Source organism: Sorex araneus, chromosome 7 (genome assembly GCF_027595985.1).
Source record: "Sorex araneus isolate mSorAra2 chromosome 7, mSorAra2.pri, whole genome shotgun sequence".
In the NCBI taxonomy this organism is placed as follows: Eukaryota; Metazoa; Chordata; class Mammalia; order Eulipotyphla; family Soricidae; genus Sorex; species Sorex araneus.
Window position 1 is genome coordinate 47,003,727 of NC_073308.1, and position 19,042 is coordinate 47,022,768.

Sequence of the window (19,042 nt, forward strand, 5' to 3'; positions counted from 1 at the left end):
AAAATGAATACAAACAACTATTTAAAGCCTATATGTCATAGTGTCTTAACTGTTATATTTATGACGTGGCTTTTATTCTTAGCACAGTTTTTGCTTACATAGCTAATAATCCCAAGCAGCATTTCAGATAGTGCCTTTTCTTTGCCATCAGTTGCTATACATCATTTTATATACTTAGTACTCCTAGAAGTAAATGTCCTAAGAAAGTGTGATGTTTGATACATATGATGTGTTAGAATATTAGTTTGCTTTTTATAGCTAGACTATTTCATCTATGAAGAAACTTTTTTTTTTCTTTTTGGGTCACACCTGGCGATGCACAGGGATTAACTCCTGCTTCTGCACTCAGGATAACTCCTGCCGGTGCTCAGGGGACCATGTGGGATGCTGGGAATCGAACCCGGTTCAGCCACTTGCAAGGCAAATGCCCTACCCACTGTGCTATCGCTCCAGCCCCCTATGAAAAAACTTTTGAGAGGGTTCATAATGGAGCAGTAGTGCAGCAGGTACGGTACTTCCCTTATGCATGGCTGACCCTGGTTCAGTCCCTGACATCCTACTTGCCAATTGGTCCCTGAGTGCAGAATCAGAACTAAGCCATGAGCACCACCAAGTGTGGCCCACCCATCACAACACACCCCCTCTCCACAAAGTAAAAGGAAGGAAAACTTTCAAATACAGACTGAAACAGTACAATGACACCTAACATCCACGAGGCAGCTTCAGTATCTCTTAGTTTATAGCTCATTGTTCTTCCTAACATCATTTTAAAGCCTGTTTGATTTTAGTTCATTTATGGGTATTACATCTTTAACTTTCAGTTTGTATTCGCGTGTTCCCATCATTTGAAATAAGCAACACAATATACACCTAGATGAGTCTTTGTAAGCAGTAGAGAGAGGGGGAGAGTATTGGGCATCCTGGTGGATGAATATGTCAAAACCATAATAGTGTCTTCCAAAAGGTTTATTATATAAATTTGAAAAATAATGATAATGCAAAGTAAGAGGAGGTTTGGGGTTCAGTTCCACATACTTCTCAGGATACTCTTCCCCACCCCCTTCACTGATGTGATCTGGTACCAGGTGGTAGCCTATAGCACCACTGTGTGGCCTCCACAGCAGTTAAAACTTTTACTTTGAAGAGTCTATAAAAATATTTGTAGGTTTATCCCCCTCCCCGTTTTTTCTGTTTTGGTTTGGGGCCACACGCAGCGGTGCTGGGTTTGCATTCAGGAATTACTCCTGGTGGTGACTGGGGATGGAGCCCATGTGGGTCACGTGCAAGGCAAGCGCCCCGCCTGCTGTACTAGCTCCCCAGACCCAAGGTTTTTCTCTGTTTGTTACTGATTAAAACATAACTTCTTAGGGACTGCAGGTTTTGTTTGTGAGTGATGAAAGTAGTGCTCAGTGTAGAAGAGAAACAGCTACCGGATTTTATAAGCTTTTGTCTGGGTGTGTGGGATAGGAGAAAGGGTGAGAGAAGTAGGACTTAGGCTAAATCTGAAAGTCTTTAAAGAGAGAAAGTAATTATAGTGAAAGCAACACTTGTTAAATCCTTTAATCAATAGCTTTTTCTGTAAGATGCAGCATAATACCCAAATGCGATTAGGTCTGTACTAAGATTAGGTACTAACACTGTGGAAGAATGGTAGAAAACAGTAAACATTCTAGCTTTAACTCACCAGCTTTATCTTCTTATCATCAACTTTTTCATTAACATTAATCCACCAAATGTTTAAGTAATTTCTTTCTTTTTAATCTTTAGGGGGTTTTTTTTCCCCTTTTCCTTTTTCTTGAATTTTCTTTTTATTATTTATTTATTTATTTATTTGTCACTGTGAGTTACAGAATTTTGTGCCTGTGTTACAATTATACAATACTCGAATATCCATCCCTTCACCAGTGCCCATTCTCCTCCACCAATGGCCCCAGGGTCCCTTTCCCCCCTTTAATTTTCTATTCCACATTTCAGAAGCATTAAACCTGTTAATGTTGGGTCCTGAACAATACAAAGTTACGTATTCCACAAATAAATTGTATTTTCATGGCTTTATTGTCAGAAATTTTTTTAGATCTGATACAAAGCTGTATTTCAAAAAGGAAACTTGGTGACATGGATTTCCCCATTGTAGTTCTTTGTGGTGGCAAGAGGAGCACAGGGATTTGGGGACTTGAGTTGTGTCCACAGTGGGGAAATGACAGTGCACAGACCTCTGCTAATCTAGGATTCCCTGCATGGCCAAGTATAGTCACATAGAGTCACTTAATTTTGTGTCAGGTCTGTGAAATTTGATACTATACATCCTCCTGCATGCCCGGAACTTCAGATTGTTACTCTGTCGTTCATCAGAATATGGGGCCAGCGAGGGTGCTTGCCTTGTACCAGCCAACCTGGGAGGGGTTCCATCCCCAGAAGCCAGATGGTTCCCTGCGCCCACCGAGAATGATTCCTGAACTCGGATCCTGGATTAAATCCTGAGCACTGCCAACTATGGCCCCAAATCCAGTCTACCCGCTCCCTACCCCACCAAAGAAAAAGAATAATTATTTATACCCATTTTTAAGTAATGTGTTTTTGGCCAAGTACAAGGCAAGTGCCTACCTGCTATATAATTGCTTGGCTCATTTTAAATGATTTTTATTATAATTGTTATTGTTACTATTATTTTGCGTTTTGGGTCACACCTGGCGATGCACAGGGGTTACTCCTGGCTCTGCACTCAGGAATCACCCCTGGCGGTGCTCAGGGGACTATATGGGATGCTGGGGATAGAACCCGGGTCGGCCGTGTGCAGGGCAAACACCCTATCCACTGTGCTATCGCTCCAGCCCCAAATGGTTTTTATTTTTAATTTATGTTTCAGAATTTTCTTCCTGTAATACCATTCAGACCACCTTTATATTAACTTATTTGAAAGCTTCATAAGTACTTTGTCATTTTAGAAAATCTGGATCTCTGTTAAGAATGATAAATTGAACAGGGCCAATTTCTAGAGCATTAGAAATTCTAAACTACAAATACTAGGTTACAAATACTAAATTTGTAGTACAAGAAGTACTAGGTAACAGATTAGTATTAGTGAGTTTTCTGTTTTTTTATCTCGGCAAAATATATGTGCAGGGGCTGCTTTCTCTCTCAGAGAGGCCAGACTAACAGAAATGTCATGCTCATTGTGACATTTTACATTTTATAATGTACCTTTAATGTTTTTAGTAATTGTGTGATGCTTTTTTGTTTACTGAAGGCTATTTAGAATGTGATGGTTTTATCTGAGCGCCATTTTAGGATTATACAAAATACTGGGGGCCAGTGTTATAGTTCAGTGGGTAGGGCCTTTAACTTGCACATGGCCAGCCCCGCATCCCATCCGGTCCCCCAAGTATGGCTAAGAGTAATTACTGAGTGCAGAGCCAGGAGTGACCATTGAATATCGCTGGGTATGACCCAAAAAGGTCCCCCCTGCCCTCCCCTCCCCAAATAAAAAGCATTGGGAAAAAAATACTGAACAGACATGTTTTCGTCCAGAGTGATGTAAATAAATGATTGACCAAATGTGGGAAAGGTATTTTTGTTTTACAGGAGAATTGCAAATATTAGGTGAGTTCCCTACAGTGGGTAACTTAATTCTCCTTTCAGTAAAAGCCGGACATTGTGGCTCACTCCTGAAGAATGGCAAGGGGGAGATTAGTAATTGTAGCAGTAGCACTTTATCTTAAAATGAACACAGTTGCCCTATAATCAGAGAAAAGTCATCATATCGCATAATCTTTATTCACCTTTGGTATTCCTCTCAAATGTCCATGATCCCAGTCTGATCACTTAATGCCAGTGGCGAGGCAGTCTATCAAATACCTTACCGCTACTTCTCAGAACTCCTGAGTATGTCACACACAGGCAAGGTCAGCTGGGGGCTGGAGGGCTAGTCCTGCTGGGAATGTGCTTGTCTTCTGCATGCCTGACTTCTTCACCACTGGTGCTCCACATGGTCCCCCAAGCAATGCAAGGAATAATTCCAGGGACCCAAAAACTGGGGCGAAAAGAAAATAAGGACGGTATTGTGATAGTCAGATTGGGAGATTTGTAACAAAGGTAAATATTAGAACTGAAAGGGGACATTAGTGAGACACCTGTTGAAATCTGAATAAAGTGTGGAATTTAGTAGTAATTTATAATGTCAGTTTCCTGGTTTTAGCAAATATGATTGCATTACAAGAAACTGGGTAATGGGTATATGAAAACACTGCTATCTTTGCAACTTTTCTCAAACTCTAAACTTTTTTACAAATAAAATTTTAAAACCTACACATTTTGGCTGAAGAACTTGGGAGGTAAATTATCAAGTCTTTTTCAGCCTGTAACTACAGATTCCTAATGCATTCAAGGAAAAGATAAACTTGAACAGAGGTAGCCAAGTTAATGAAATAATTGGATTTTTAATCAGATTTGTTAGAAGGTAGGGGACCAAGTTCAATAGTTACTCCTTACCATTATTGTAAATAATAGGATGTCTCAACTGTGTTGCTTCTTCTTTAAAAATTAAACATTGTGTTTGTGCTTTAAAAATAAAATGCGATAAATTTATTGTGGATGTTAATGATACTTGAAATAATTATAATAAGAATTTTAAAGTTCTGTTAAGAAATTTTGCTTTTAGTAAATAAGCTATTTCATTGTGATCCTTTTATGTGAACTGTAAAATGACATGTTAAAATATCATTAAAATGTTTTTCCCCCACCCTTGGTGTTGGGGATTGAACCCAGATCCTTGTGTATGCAAGGCCAGTTCTATTCTTAAGTCAGCACCCATGACCTGTATGGTTCTTTCAAATGACTTCATTTTCTCTCTAGATAAAACAATAAAATTATGGAAAATCAGTGAAAGGGACAAAAGACCAGAAGGGTATAACTTGAAAGAGGAAGATGGAAGGTATAGAGATCCTACTACAGTTACTACACTACGTGTAAGTACATAGGAAAAATAATTATAATTCTGGTGCATAGCGTTTTGTATTTGTATTACATATTCTAGTACTGTGAGAAACACAATTAGGAATAATTATAATCTTCTCCTCAGAGAGGTCTTCAGTGTGCCTTAAGGCAGAACCAGAACTCTGCAAAGTACTGTTTAAGATGGTGCTACACACCTTTTTTTAGTTTGAATGTTAGCTGTTATAAGGTTAAATTTCACAATTTGAGGGAGAGCAAAGTAGTAAAACAGATTTTTTAGCCATGGCAGAATGGAATGGAATTCCAAGAATGGAATTCTCTGGGTTAATTTCTTTCTTAGCCATTTTAAATTATTACCATCATCAGCTTTGCACATCTTTCAGGCAGTTGATTTAAATTAGGAACAGCTGCAATCTATGACAGGTCATTTGTTCATTTTTCTTCCCATTTCGGCACTTTAAGGGTTAAGCATCTCTTGTCTTTTAAAACCTTTACCTGTATAATATTACACTGTTTGCCTTCAAGAATTGGAGCAGTGAATTCGAACTGCTGTTGTAGACATCGGTCATTTTGTACTAACTGCTTCTTGTGTGTCCTGATTTCAGGTGCCGGTCTTCAGGCCCATGGATCTAATGGTTGAAGCCAGTCCACGAAGAATATTTGCCAATGCTCACACATACCACATCAATTCAATTTCTATTAATAGTGATTATGAAACATATTTATCTGCAGATGATTTGCGGATTAATCTTTGGCACCTAGAAATTACAGACAGAAGTTTTAGTATCCATTTCATTTCTTTGGTATTTATTGGTAAAGAAGTCATGTAATAGGGACTGGAGACATACTGTAGGGGACAAGGCACTTACTTAGCTTGCCTTGTGGGTGGCCAGTCCACATTTGGGCTCCTAAACACAGAGCCAGAGTAAGCCCTGCGCGTTGCAGGTTGTGCCTCAAGAACAAGGGGCATGTTGTGTCTACATTGCATTTATTTTCCTCTCTCCGTAGTGTATTTTATTCCTTTTCTTGATAGTGACTTCTTTTATACAACATTTTCTCTGTGTATTTGTTACTTAACACTGGTTGAAGTTAGTTTGGTAAGGATATAATAAGGTATTGATTTAAAAATTGGATTCTGGGGGGCTGGAGCACTACAGTGGGTAAGGCACTTGTCTTGCACGCACCCAGTGATCCCTTCTGATCTCCTGAACACCGAGCCAGGAGTAACCCTTGAGCATCCCTGGGTGTGGCCCCCAAGCAAAACAAAAATTGGGATCTTGAAATTTTAAAGAATTCCTCTATTAAAATATTTTAGGAACAATAAGACAACAAAACCCCAAGATGGAGTACTCATTTTTTATAATTTAGCTTTGCAGAAAATTTCTTTGTGCTTCAAAAACATAAACCAAAAAAAAAAAATAACCACAAAACCCCAGAGGAAAACTGGGAAAGACAAAAAAGAAATGATTTACAATACTGTTAGCAATAGGGTGGACTTGAACATTTAGCTCATTAACCCATTACGTTTTGTTCTCTATTCTCCCCTTCTCTTTACCATCTTCTTTTCTCCTCCCCTCTCTCCTCCCTCTCTCCCTGTGGCAGAGACTGACCCAAGGCTGTGTGTAGGCTAGGAATGCGTTGTCTCTGAGTACCTTCCCCCAGCCCTTATTTTTCTTTTTGTTCTTTTACTGATTTTTGTTTGCTTCAAAGCATATTTATTATGTAAAATAGTCTAGCCTCATCATATATGGTACAGTTTCTTCCTCCCTACATAAGGATTCTTAAATTCTACTTTTGTGCTTTTTTTTTTTTTTTTTTTTTTTTTGCTTTTTGGGTCGCACCTGGCGATGCACTCAGGAATTACCCCTGGCCGTGCTCAGGGGACCATATGGGATGCTGGGATTTGAACCCGGGTCGGCCGCGTGCAAGGCAAACGCCCTACCCGCTGTGCTATCTCTCCAGCCCCGTGCATGTTTTTTTTTAATATTTAGTTGATTAGATTGTGAATTATGGTACTGTCAATGATAAGATCTTATTTAAATTTTGAATGTAGGGGCCGGAGCGATAGCACAGCGGGTAGGGCGTTTGCCTTGCACGCTGCCGACCTGGGTTTGATCCCCGGCATCCCATATGGTCCCCCAAGCACTGCCAGGAGCAATTCCTGAGTGCAAAGCCAGGAGTAACCCCTGAGCATCGCTGGGTGTGACCCAAAAAGCAAAAAATAAATAAATAAATAAATAAATTTTGAATGTAGCTAAGTTTTCTTAATATTTAAAAACATCAATCTTTTTAATGTCTTCTGATATTTCATACTTTATGTGAAGACATCTGTGCAGTTGCTTAAAATTTGTCAATACTTCTAAGATTTTTAAAAAGCATTTCCAGTTTTAATTCTGCTGGGATTTATACTGATTTAAGGAGTTGACTGTAAATCAAAACATATATACTAGGAGTCAATTTTACTTATTTGCAATACAGATTTTTTTTTTTCATTTTACTGTTTTACTCGAAATTTCAAACAAGCACACTATTTGAAGAATAGTGCAATGGTTTTCCATCTACCTTGCTTTAACAATGAACAATAAGTATATGTAATCAATTAATGTGAACAAACTTATGAGAATGAAATTTTAAAAGGGCAATAAGTACATGATTAATTTTTTTTTTGTTTTTTATTGAATCACTGTGAGATAGACCCTTAGAAAGCTGTTCATGATGAGGTTTCAGTCATAGTGTTCCACACCCATCCCTCCACCAGTGTACGTTTCCCAGCACCAGCGTGCCCAGGTTCCCTCCCGTCACCACCCCTCTCCCCCAGGCACTTTTCTTCTCTCTCTCTGTCTTCCTCCCTCTCCCTCTCTACCCCCCTCGCTTACCCCCACCCCAATTCTTCCCCCCTTGGGCATTATGGTTTGCAGTACAGATACTGAAAGGTTCCATATATCCCTTTACTTACTTTCGACACTCAGTTCCTTTCCAGAGCGATCATTTCCAGCTGTTGTTGTCATACTGATCCCTTCTCTGTCTTAGCTACTGTAGGTGGAATTTTAGATCTGAGAAGTGTGAAATTATGCTTGTTCTTTCTAAGTGGAAATTCCTTAATAAAGTGCTATCTAGATATTGTGGACATTAAGCCTGCCAATATGGAAGAGCTAACAGAAGTGATCACAGCGGCAGAATTCCATCCGAACAGCTGTAACACATTTGTATACAGCAGCAGTAAAGGAACGATTCGGTTATGTGACATGAGGGCCTCCGCCCTCTGTGACAGGCATTCTAAACGTAAGTTGAGCACTTTTTTAAAAAGATAGTAATAACACTTTGTTTGTCTAAAACTAGTTTTAAATATCTTAGCGACAATTACATGCATTTTTAAGTCATGAGCCTGTCTGCCCAGGTCCCTCTGTATTTGGTTAGCCGCCTCCCTCCACATACTAAATGTGATAGAATATTCTGTTGGAAACACAGAAGGGCATAGGGGTGATGGTGATGGCTGTGGTGGTGGTGGTGGTTGTGGTATGTGTATATGTCAGTGGGTGTAATTTTAATAGGCCACTTTTGAACAATGGCCTCTTCATCCATGTATGTAAGTAGAGCGGCTTTTTTCTTTTCCTCCCTCCCTCCTTCCCTCTTTTCTTCCTTCTATTTTGAACTTTTGAGAAAAAAAGTTTTTACTTTTCTTGGCTTCGAAACTTGAAAAGCACCGGATTAAAAAATTAAGGCTGACATCAATATATTTGCCTTCATCTTAATATTTTTTGAAGTCATGAAAATTGGAACATGCCTGTTGGCAAAAATAATTTTAGGTGGGCACTAACTGTTAAATGCTATTATGAATTTGGATACTGAGGATATGTGTTTCTTGTGTCATGTGGGCTGGTCATTAAGATGTGCAAAATCTGAAAACTGATGTACTAAAATATAAGGTTGGCTAAATTTCAATAGGACATTCTGAGGCATCTTCAGCTTGTAACATTGTTATGTTTTGTAGAGAGACGGTTTTTAATTCTTCATTAGCCTCTTACTTTTAGTTTACTCTTAAGTTATGAATGATTCTTAGCATTGGGCAAATGCTTTGCCCTAGCCAGAATACTTTACAAATTATTCTTCCCCCCCCCTTTTTTTTTCTTGTTTTTAGTGTTTGAAGAACCAGAAGATCCCAGTAACAGGTCTTTTTTTTCTGAAATCATCTCCTCTATTTCTGATGTAAAGTTCAGCCATAGTGGTCGATATATGATGACTAGAGACTATTTGTCAGTCAAAATTTGGGACTTAAATATGGAAAACAGGCCTGTGGAAACATATCAGGTATTTTCAATTTTTCCTTTCAATGACCCATGTACCCTATTTACTTTTATATATTTATAGAGGATTTTATACTGTGTTAATTCCACTGTGATGTTAGTTCACTACTTGATTTTTTTCTTCAGAGCTTCACAAATACATTGCTTTTCCTTAAGTTTAGCTTTATATGTACTTATACAGGTGTATTGTCTATTTAGTTTTGCAGTTTAAATTGTTATTTTACTATCAGTCTGATTTAATATTGACAAATCTCCTCTTCCATCCCCCACCCCCCTCCTTTTTTGATGGACTTACTAAGTAATTTTCCTTATTTCAGCCAGTAGGTCTTGAGGTGAAAGCTATGTGTCTGTTTCCCTAGGTACATGAATACCTCAGAAGTAAACTTTGTTCACTGTATGAAAATGACTGCATATTTGACAAATTTGAATGTTGTTGGAATGGATCTGACAGGTAACTGATTTAAATTTGAACCTCATTCAAATGTGAATTTTGCTGAAGGAAAGAAATTTGCAATTTCACTCTGAGAATGTTTGCCACCTTCACCAAAAATAGATTGATATAAATTGTAAATATTAGTGTTATTTAAGAAAACTCAAGTGTTTCCTTGAAATACTGAGTTGTCTTAAGAACATTGTAGACTGGTAAAAAATAAAGATTGTATTTCATTTACAATATACATAAAATATACAAAAATTCCATGTAATCATGATTTTGATATCTTGTAATTTTTCTTTTTCATGAATCAGATAAATGACATTTTTCCACATACCAGTAGCTAGAATGGTAAAATATCAGCTTGGTCTACTTTTTTTAGTTATTTATACAGTAAATAATTCATTTGGAATGGATTGTGAATTTGGCAAAATTATAGAATTGGTCATTAATATTTATTATAACCATATTACCATGATTAATTAGGTTAATCCTTTGTCAAAATACAAGAAAAACAACTAGAGCTATTTTAACTTGTTTTTTGAAGATTGGTATAATCCAGTCTTTGTGGCGGTGTATATTATAAAGTATTTGATTATAATATAAAGTCAGTAATTGTTTGACCCTGGTAATCCTAGGAAGGGTAGGCATAAGCACGTGTTCCCTTTTCATTTGTTTTGGGGCAGTATGGGGACTGAACCTAGGGCTCTCACATGCAAACCGTCATGTTAGCCCTTTGAACTATTTTCCCATTTTGCAAGCTTTTTTTTTTGCTTTTTGGGTCACACCCAGCAATGCTCAGGGGTTACTCCTGGCTTTGCACTCAGAAATTGTTCCTGGCAGTGCTTGGGGGACCATATGGGATGCCGGGGATCGAACCCGGGTCAGCCACATGCAAGGCAAATGCCCTACCCGCTGTGCTATCGCTCCGGCCCCATTGCAAGCATTTCTAAAATTAATTGTTTCAGTCTACGAACTACCTAGTTTTGTTTGTTAGGATACTTAGTAAACATTAAGCAGTGGTAATAAGTAGAACTGACAGGAAAGTCAAACCCAGTTGACCACTATCACTCTGGCCCTTTAAACTTTTTTAAACTGATAATTATTACCTCTCCAGCCCCGTAACTTTATTGTCATTTGGGGGGGCTTGGGAGTCAGTCCAGTGATACATAGGGGTTGTTACTCTTGGATCTGCACTCAGGAATCACTCCTGGTAGTGCTCAGAGGACCACGCCGAGGTCCAAAGCAAGTGCCTTACCTACTGTACTGTCTCCCTATACAGTTTGGGTTTTCATGGGTTTTGATTTTTTTTTTAAATCTCCCTATACTCTTAATTTTGTTAAAAGGACTCATAAGATGTGATTATCTGAACTGAGGTGATGGCTCAAAATTTCTGGCCCCCAGGGTTCAGTTTCCACCTTTATGGTACTTCAAGCACTGCTAAGTATGGCTCCAAAACAAGAGAGTCTTAAACTGAAGCATCGGTTTCTTGTCAAGAACTATAAACAGATGCACTTTCTATGGTTATAGAAACTGTGTCCTACGTTCAGGTTGATTACATTGTCTATAGCCATAGGAATTACTAAGAACTGTGGCTTTGAGGATGCTTTGAGTATTGGTAGTCACGAAAAGGAGTCATTTGTAGAAAACCAAGTTGAACATTTCCATATTTTCAGTCTACTCCAGTGATCAGTCCTCGAGTTGGTCTGAAGCCCCTCCCCTCAGCCCAGATCTGCTGTTCCCATTCCAACATTTCATCACTGAATTCTTCTATTAAGAAATAAACCTGTTCACACATTTTAATTGCACGCTCTGTCTACTTTCACAGTGTTGTCATGACTGGATCGTACAATAATTTCTTCAGAATGTTCGACAGGAACACAAAGCGAGACATAACCCTAGAAGCATCCCGGGAAAACAATAAACCTCGCACGGTTCTGAAGCCACGCAAAGTCTGTGCAAGTGGCAAGCGAAAGAAAGATGAAATAAGTGTTGACAGCCTAGACTTCAACAAGAAAATACTTCACACAGCCTGGCACCCCAAGGAAAATATCATTGCTGTAGCTACTACAAACAATCTGTATATATTTCAAGACAAAGTGAATTAGGGTTGGCATTCCTAGCAGAAGAACCCACTTCCTGCTTAGTTGAGATAGTTGAATCTAGCATTCGTACCTAAAAAAAGAGAGAGGTCCATTGTGGCGCCCCTTTCCAGTGTTTGACAATGTGCCATTCGACAACATATTTTTATAGCTACATGGAGAAAGCTCTGTGGATTCCTCACTGGTGTTCTCCATGTCTGCTAGCCATCTAGGTAAGGGTAGGGCACTTTTAATTTAAATGACTTCCTGCACCATCTTGCCTAATGGACTAGATTGGACTGTATCAACATTGATTTACTCCACTTTTTATGCCTTCCATTGTGATGACGTCAAACACAGTGAAAGCCTTCAGTCATGCTTATGGGATTTAATTGTGTATCCTCATTACTGTATCATTTGTGGGGTACACCCCTTCCCCCTTTTTTAAATTAAATACAGCTCATTCTTACTGTGGCTTGTAGCATTCCTCCTCTTCTGGCCTCCTGGACTCTTCCCTCTTCCATCTCTCTTACCCCTGCCCCCCTCCACCCAGTCATGGTGGTGGTAATATTAAAAAGAACGAACGAAAGCACACAAATGAGTCAGTTTGGGGTCAGTGGTAAAGGGGGTATATGTTGCGAACAAATGTTTTAATAACAGTTGGCTGTAATCACTCCTTGCCGTGTCTGGCACTGAAAATAAGGAAAAAAAAACTACTGCTGAATAAAAGTGACAAAGAATGGAGAATCTGGTTTTCTTTTTCTTTTTAATCTACCTCTTTAAGCCAATATTTTGTGTTATGCTTTTGGGCGCAGTGAAATGAGGTTCCATTGTTTTATTGGTATTTTTGTTACTTTTTTAAAAGTGTTCTTTTACATTAAGACGGAAAAGTATTGGTTCTGTATGAACATGTTTTGAAAATATTATGTTGGTATTACTAAAGATTTCAGGATCTAAATGCTACTAGATTTTTTTTAACTGTAGCTAAGAGGGTGTTAGATACGTTGTATCTACACTTAACTCATCTGTTGACAAAATTGTTGTAAATGGGAGTCAAATTTATAGGACTTCATTTTTAAAGATTTTTTTTTACAGTGCTTAATTTCATTTTGCCTTACTGATACTACTAAGTCGAAGACTTACAAGATCTTTTTTCTTAATAAGTTAAAACTTTTTTGTCATTTAATCATAACATAAAACTAACCTCAAGTTATTTACATATTTAAAACTGACACTGCACTAAATATCTTTTGGGGAGTATTTTAATGCTAACAGATCAATGAAATTGTACTTTTGCCATAGATGTCTTCTATTTTGATTTTCCAAAGCTATTATTAAAGACAACTTTAAAGGTACAGTGTTCGGAAAGTGCTTAATGGACTCACAACAGCTGCCTCAAACATAAACTTAGTGATCTGTACGTGACAACATTCTCTGAAGTGATGAGACTTTATCCAAAGATGAAGATTGTCCCTATTTTTAATAGGTTGAATGTACCTTTGTCAGTTTTAAAGAAGCTTTAATGGAGAAAAAAGGGACTTTATTTTTAAGAGAAGCTGAGTAGGTATTTAAGTCGTCAAGGAATGGTAGTATGTTTTGGTTGAAGAGTAATATGAATTTCAGAGGACTGAGTGGTTTTACATGCCCACTGCTTTTGTTTTATTCTTATCAATGAAAAATGATTAAGCAATTTCCCTCTACACTTGTGTCTTATAAGTTGACATTTTTAGCACACAGGACAAGTTTTATGTAATAAAATTACTGTATCTTTTGGACTCAACAAACTTGAATTTGTATTTAACACATCGATTATATGCCTGATCATTCTTAACATTTATTTGGGGATCTTAAATAGTTTGTGTTATTTATTCTGCACACTTGATTAGTGATACTTGATCTTTGTATCTCTATTGATACTCTGTCTCTGATCTGGAACCTTTCCAGAAGATTTTTTCGGGAAGTTGTTACCCAAAAATTTGGATGTAGATCATAAGATAACACTACCAGATAGCTCTTGGAAATGCATTTTAAAATTTAAAAATAGCTATGATTCTCATCCATGACACTAAGGGTTAGTTTTTATATTTAAGAGAAACATTGCTAAAACTAAAATGCCTTTGTCAAGGAATGCTATTATAAATTATTGTAACAATAATCTCAAGTATCAGTTTTAATTTCTGGTGTAGTAAACTATAAGCCCAGCCACTCATATATATATATACACACACATATATATATGATCATGGTTAATCTTTTTATTAATAAAAGTTATACTTAGAATAAACTTAGTCTTGTCAAGTTGCTTGTATTTCCTATCCACTTGCCACCTATGAACATATGCATATTCCATCCATCGTCAGCCTTTTTTAAAAAATGGCAGGAAGAAGAAATTTCAATTAATTGTCCTTTAGTGGCTGGGCAATAATAACTATCTAAATCTACATAAACACATTCATATAACCACAACTGGGCATTAAGCTGCTTCTCAAAACCCATTAGTTCTGGGGCTGGAGTGATAGTACAGTGGGTATGGCATTTACCTTGCGTGCAGCTGACCTGGGTTCGATCCCCGGCATTCCTTATGGTTGAAAATAAAGTTTGATTTGTTTAAAAAAAAACACTTTTACCACAAATGGCTTGGAGATGGATCTAATATGCTTTCAAAAAAATTGGCTCAGTGGTAGAGTGTATGTTTCACAGTGTATGGTCCTGGGAAAAACAAAAGCATTATTAATACTTAGTTACTTTACGATACTTAGTTTTATTAAAGTCATTAGTACACGGGCTATCAGCACACTACCTGTCAGAAGGCATTACCCATCTTGAGTTTGGCAGACAAAAATAGCACTGTCACACTATTGTCCCCTTGTTCATCGATTTGCTAGAGCAGGCACCAGTAATGTCTTCATTGTGAGACTTTTTGTTACTGTTTTTGGCATATTAAATACACCACAGATAGCTTGCCAGGCTCTGCTGAGAGGGATAGAGGAATCAAACCCAGGTATAACAAAAATAACCTGGTCTAATAAAGCTAGTATTGCCTTTTAAAATATTCCCATTGTGCTTGCTAGTAATAGCTGGAAAGGTGAGCAACAACTTTTTTTGAGAACTTTTCCACTAGGTGGCAATAGCCGAGCTGAAAAGCATTTACAAGGTAATTTTGAGACTGCTTAATCAAGGGGTTCTGTTTCTCTGCTCTTTAAACTCTATTAGAATCTAGATCAGGTACCACACTAAGGTAAAGTCCAAAATGTTTCTCTGCCAAGTAAAACCACTGTTAAAGCTTGGAGGGCTTCAGGGTTCAGTAAAGATGAGGAAGTCCTGGAGACAAACTGTAATGTCAGTGTAGGATTTACCTGAGTGGGAAGAAGCAAAAAAACAGTCATGAGCTGCCTTTTCAATCAGATTACACAGCTGTGCCCCATGCATTGTAGAACGAATTTCATGTGCCTGGTGAGCTTTCTCTCCCTCTACAAGGGTATCGCGTCTTTGCTCCAGTTTAACTGGAACGTTCCTATTGCAATGGGGAGAAGGGAACCTTAAAAATGTGGTAAACTTAAAAAGGAACGTAGAGTACTCCACCAGAAAACCCATCAGGCAGAGGAAGCTATATGCTTTTACTGGGTAAGTAATTTTTATTATAGAAAATAAAATCTTATGTACAGTTTGATGCACGTAACAGACCTTAAACAGTTTCCATATCAGATACTCTCCGTGAGCAAGTGTTCCTTGTCTAATTAGCCTCATTTATACACTATTTATTACCTATTGTCAAATGGATTTGTTTTCATTCCTGCAAGTAGATCTATTGGAATTATGAACTCATCAGTCTTGGTGTAAGGTTTTTAGGATGCATACCTGGGGATAATAATTACTGTGTTAAAGGATATGGGCATTATTAGATTTCGTACAAATGTCAGAGGTACCTTGCAGAAGTTAACATTATTTCACAAGTACATACAGATACCCTGATTGACATATAGGAATAAAACTCCCATGTTTTAGTTTGAAAATGTAAAAGAATACCCAATTTTTCACATTTGTAGTCAAATATCATTTATCATCTGGATTTACAGGACCTTTATCAGACATAAGTTCCATGCTTTCTCCCAGTCTGGGGCTTGCCTTTTCATTCTTTTACCAGCTTTCTGATGAACTTTTTTTCCCCCTGATCTTTCGGTCACACCTGGCAATGCACAGGGGTTGCTCCTGGCTCTGCACTCAGGAATTACTCCTGGCGATGCTCAGGGGACCATATGGGATGCTGAGAATCAAACCCAGGTCGGCCGCGTGCAAGGCAAACTCCCTACCCACTGGGCTATCGCTCCAGCCCCCTGATGAACATTCTTAATTATCAAAGTTCATTTTATCAGCTTTTTCTTTAATGGATTATACTTCTGATGTCAAATTTAAGAAATTACCTAACGGTGATAATATTTTTTTAATTTTAGATTTAAGAATGAGGTGAGTTATTCCTTGATAATCTACAATAAAATTACTTGTCATATTTTTTCTTCATTGAAAATCAGTTTGACTATTGAATTTTTGAACTCGAGCAAATGTCTCAATATGCATGTAAAGTGACAGTGAATGAGTAGTATTTCACATGCATGAGTAGTAATCCTATTTGTTTCAACTCTGTAGATCCACTCAGCATGACATCTTAGTGTTTACCATCCAATCCATGAGTTCAGCATATTGCACCATTTGTTTTTTAACTTTATCAGTTTTTTATTTTTGCATACAAAGCATGCATATACAGTGATTTTGTGTGTGTGTGTGTGCGTGTGTGTGTGTGTGCTGTTATAAATAGTACTTTGAAACACTTAAATTGCCAAAACTCTTACAACAGGTAGGGCGTTTGTCTTGCATATGCTTGGCCCAGGTTCAATTCCCGGCATCCCGTATGGTCTCCTGAACTTGTCAGGAGTAAACCCTAAACATACTGGGTGTGACTCAAAAGCAAAATAAAAAAGAAGGAAAACCCACACCTTCAATTTCCAAATATTGCTAATCTAAGAAAGACTGATTTGGAGGCTGGAGCGATAGCACAGCGGGTAGGGCGTTTGCCTTGCATGCAGCCGACCCGGGTTCAATTCCCAGCATCCCATATAGTCCCTTGATCACCGCCACGAGTAATTCCTGAGTGCAAAACCAGGAGTAACCCCTGTGAATCGCCAGGTGTGGCCCAAAAAGCAAAAAAAAATACCAAAAACGATTTTTGTAAGTTGATCATTTATCTTTACGAAATTTACTTATGTAGGTCTTTGAGTTTTCTACTTTTTCTTGTCTGCAGTTTATAATAGACATTTATTTCTTTAGGTCTTCTTGGCTTTTCTTTTCAGTGCCTTTTTCTTTTATGTTGCACTGATAAGACCTTTTCAGAACGATGGTGAAAGAAGTGGTTAGAAGAGTTGAATTAATGCCTTGTCACCAATATTAAGGGGAAGTCATTTGATTGGTTGGCGGGGTTGGAGCCCCAACTGTACTCAACATAACACTAACTGCTCAGGGGTCACTTTTGCTGGGCTTGGGGGACCAATGGGGTACTGGGTAATGTGCAAGGGAAGTGCCCTAACCACTCCCTTGATCTTTTGCCATCATTTTAGTTGTAGTTTTGTAGGTGACCTTTATTCCTGTTTTTTTTGGGGGGGGGTCACACCTGGCGATGCACAGGGGTTACCTGGCTCTGCACTCAGGAATTACCGCTGGCCGTGCTCAGGGGACCATATGGGATGCTGGGATTTGAACCCGGGTCGGCCGCGTGCAAGGCAAACGCCCTACCCGCTGTGCTATCTCTCCAGCCCCCCCTATTCCTGGTTTTTGAGGTTTTGCAATTGTTGCATCAACACTGTCTAACAGTTGCCTATTATGCAGTTTTCAAATGGTGGATTACATTAATACTCGTTTGAAACAGCAGCCTTGTGTTGCTAAAACGTTGGATTCTGCTGGTATGTTAAATATTTTTGCATCAGGGTTAATGAGGGATATTGATCCATAATTTCTTTAATGTCACTGATCATGTAATATTGATCTCATAAAAATGAATTTTCTTTCCTATAATAATAAAGAATGTGGGCAAAATTAATATACTTCCTTAAATGTTGGATAGAATTTTCCAGCCGTTTGGGCCTTTTAATTGGGATATTTTAAAGATCTGGATTCAAAAATTTTAACGAAACTGTGCAGCTTATGGGAGGTTGTTGGGTTGGGGGTGGAGGGTGATGAGAAGTGATAGGGGATTGAACCTCCCAGAAGCACATGGGATCAGACTGGGGTTGGCTGCATGCAAGGCAATGCCTTCCTCTACTCTCTTTGCCCTTGGCATTGTGTTTTTAAAGAAAATTAACTCATTTCAAGGCTGAAGAAAGAGTACAGTAAAGCTTGCACATGCAGCTGACTGGGGTTCTATTCCCAGCACCACTAAGAGTAAACCCTGAGAACAGCCAGGTGTGTGTGTGTGGCCCAAAAGGCAAATTGTGTGTTGTGTATGTGTGTGTGTGTGTGTGTGTGTGCGAGCGTGCGCACGCACAATCTCTTTCACTGTATAGGCTATTTTAAATAACCATAATAGGGTAGTTTTAATACTCTTAGTATACAAGGTCTCCATTCTCGATCATGACTTGAGTCTCTTTAACAGTTTGATCAAGAAGTTATATTTGTAAATATTCCCAGGCTGATTTTGGGGGGGTTATTTTTAACATATATCTCGGGGTGGGGGGTTTTAGGGAGATGTTGGGGCCAAACCTGGCAGTGCTGACCTGAACAGTAGTACAGTGGAGGGCGCTTTCTTTGCGCAGGGCCAACCCGGGTTCTATCCTTGGCACCCCATAGGGTCCCCCATCCCCCATCAGGAATGATCCCTGAGCACTGAGCCAGGAGTAGAGTGAGCAGGTGTGTTCCAGAAACAAAACAAACATGCCCATACAGTGCTCAGGCTGTGTGTGGAGGTTCTGGGTAGCTGCATATGCAATGGCTGTGGTTGAACTGGCCTTGGCCACAGTATGTGGGCTCCTTAACCCCTGTACCCTCTCCAGCCCCCTAGTTCTTGTTAGTTTTATTTATGATTAGCTCCCTCACCCTAACATGAGAGATTTTCATGTTCACTTACTATATTTAATGCTCATGAATAAATTTATTCTACTTTTTAAATGCTGGCGTGTAAGGTTTCACTGTATTTGAAATTCAGCTACTAACTAGAGCATTTCTCATGCAATTTGACATAATTGCAAATAATTTTATTTATTTTCAGTATTGTATGTTTATTTTATTTT

General features: G+C 38.4%; 1 protein-coding gene across 1 annotated transcript in view; it reads left to right on the forward strand.

The window, feature by feature from the left end:
- Positions 1 to 13,123, forward strand: part of PPP2R2A (protein phosphatase 2 regulatory subunit Balpha) — an 86,511-nt gene extending 73,388 nt beyond the window's left edge. Inside the window, exons 5-10 of the mRNA XM_004619142.2 lie at positions 4,852 to 4,964; positions 5,556 to 5,733; positions 8,068 to 8,232; positions 9,089 to 9,258; positions 9,614 to 9,705; positions 11,516 to 13,123. Coding sequence (XP_004619199.1) covers positions 4,852 to 4,964; positions 5,556 to 5,733; positions 8,068 to 8,232; positions 9,089 to 9,258; positions 9,614 to 9,705; positions 11,516 to 11,795 — 998 coding nt within the window. The 3' untranslated portion in view covers positions 11,796 to 13,123. The remainder of the gene's footprint in view (positions 1 to 4,851; positions 4,965 to 5,555; positions 5,734 to 8,067; positions 8,233 to 9,088; positions 9,259 to 9,613; positions 9,706 to 11,515) is intronic.
- The last annotated feature ends 5,919 nt before the right edge of the window (positions 13,124 to 19,042 follow it).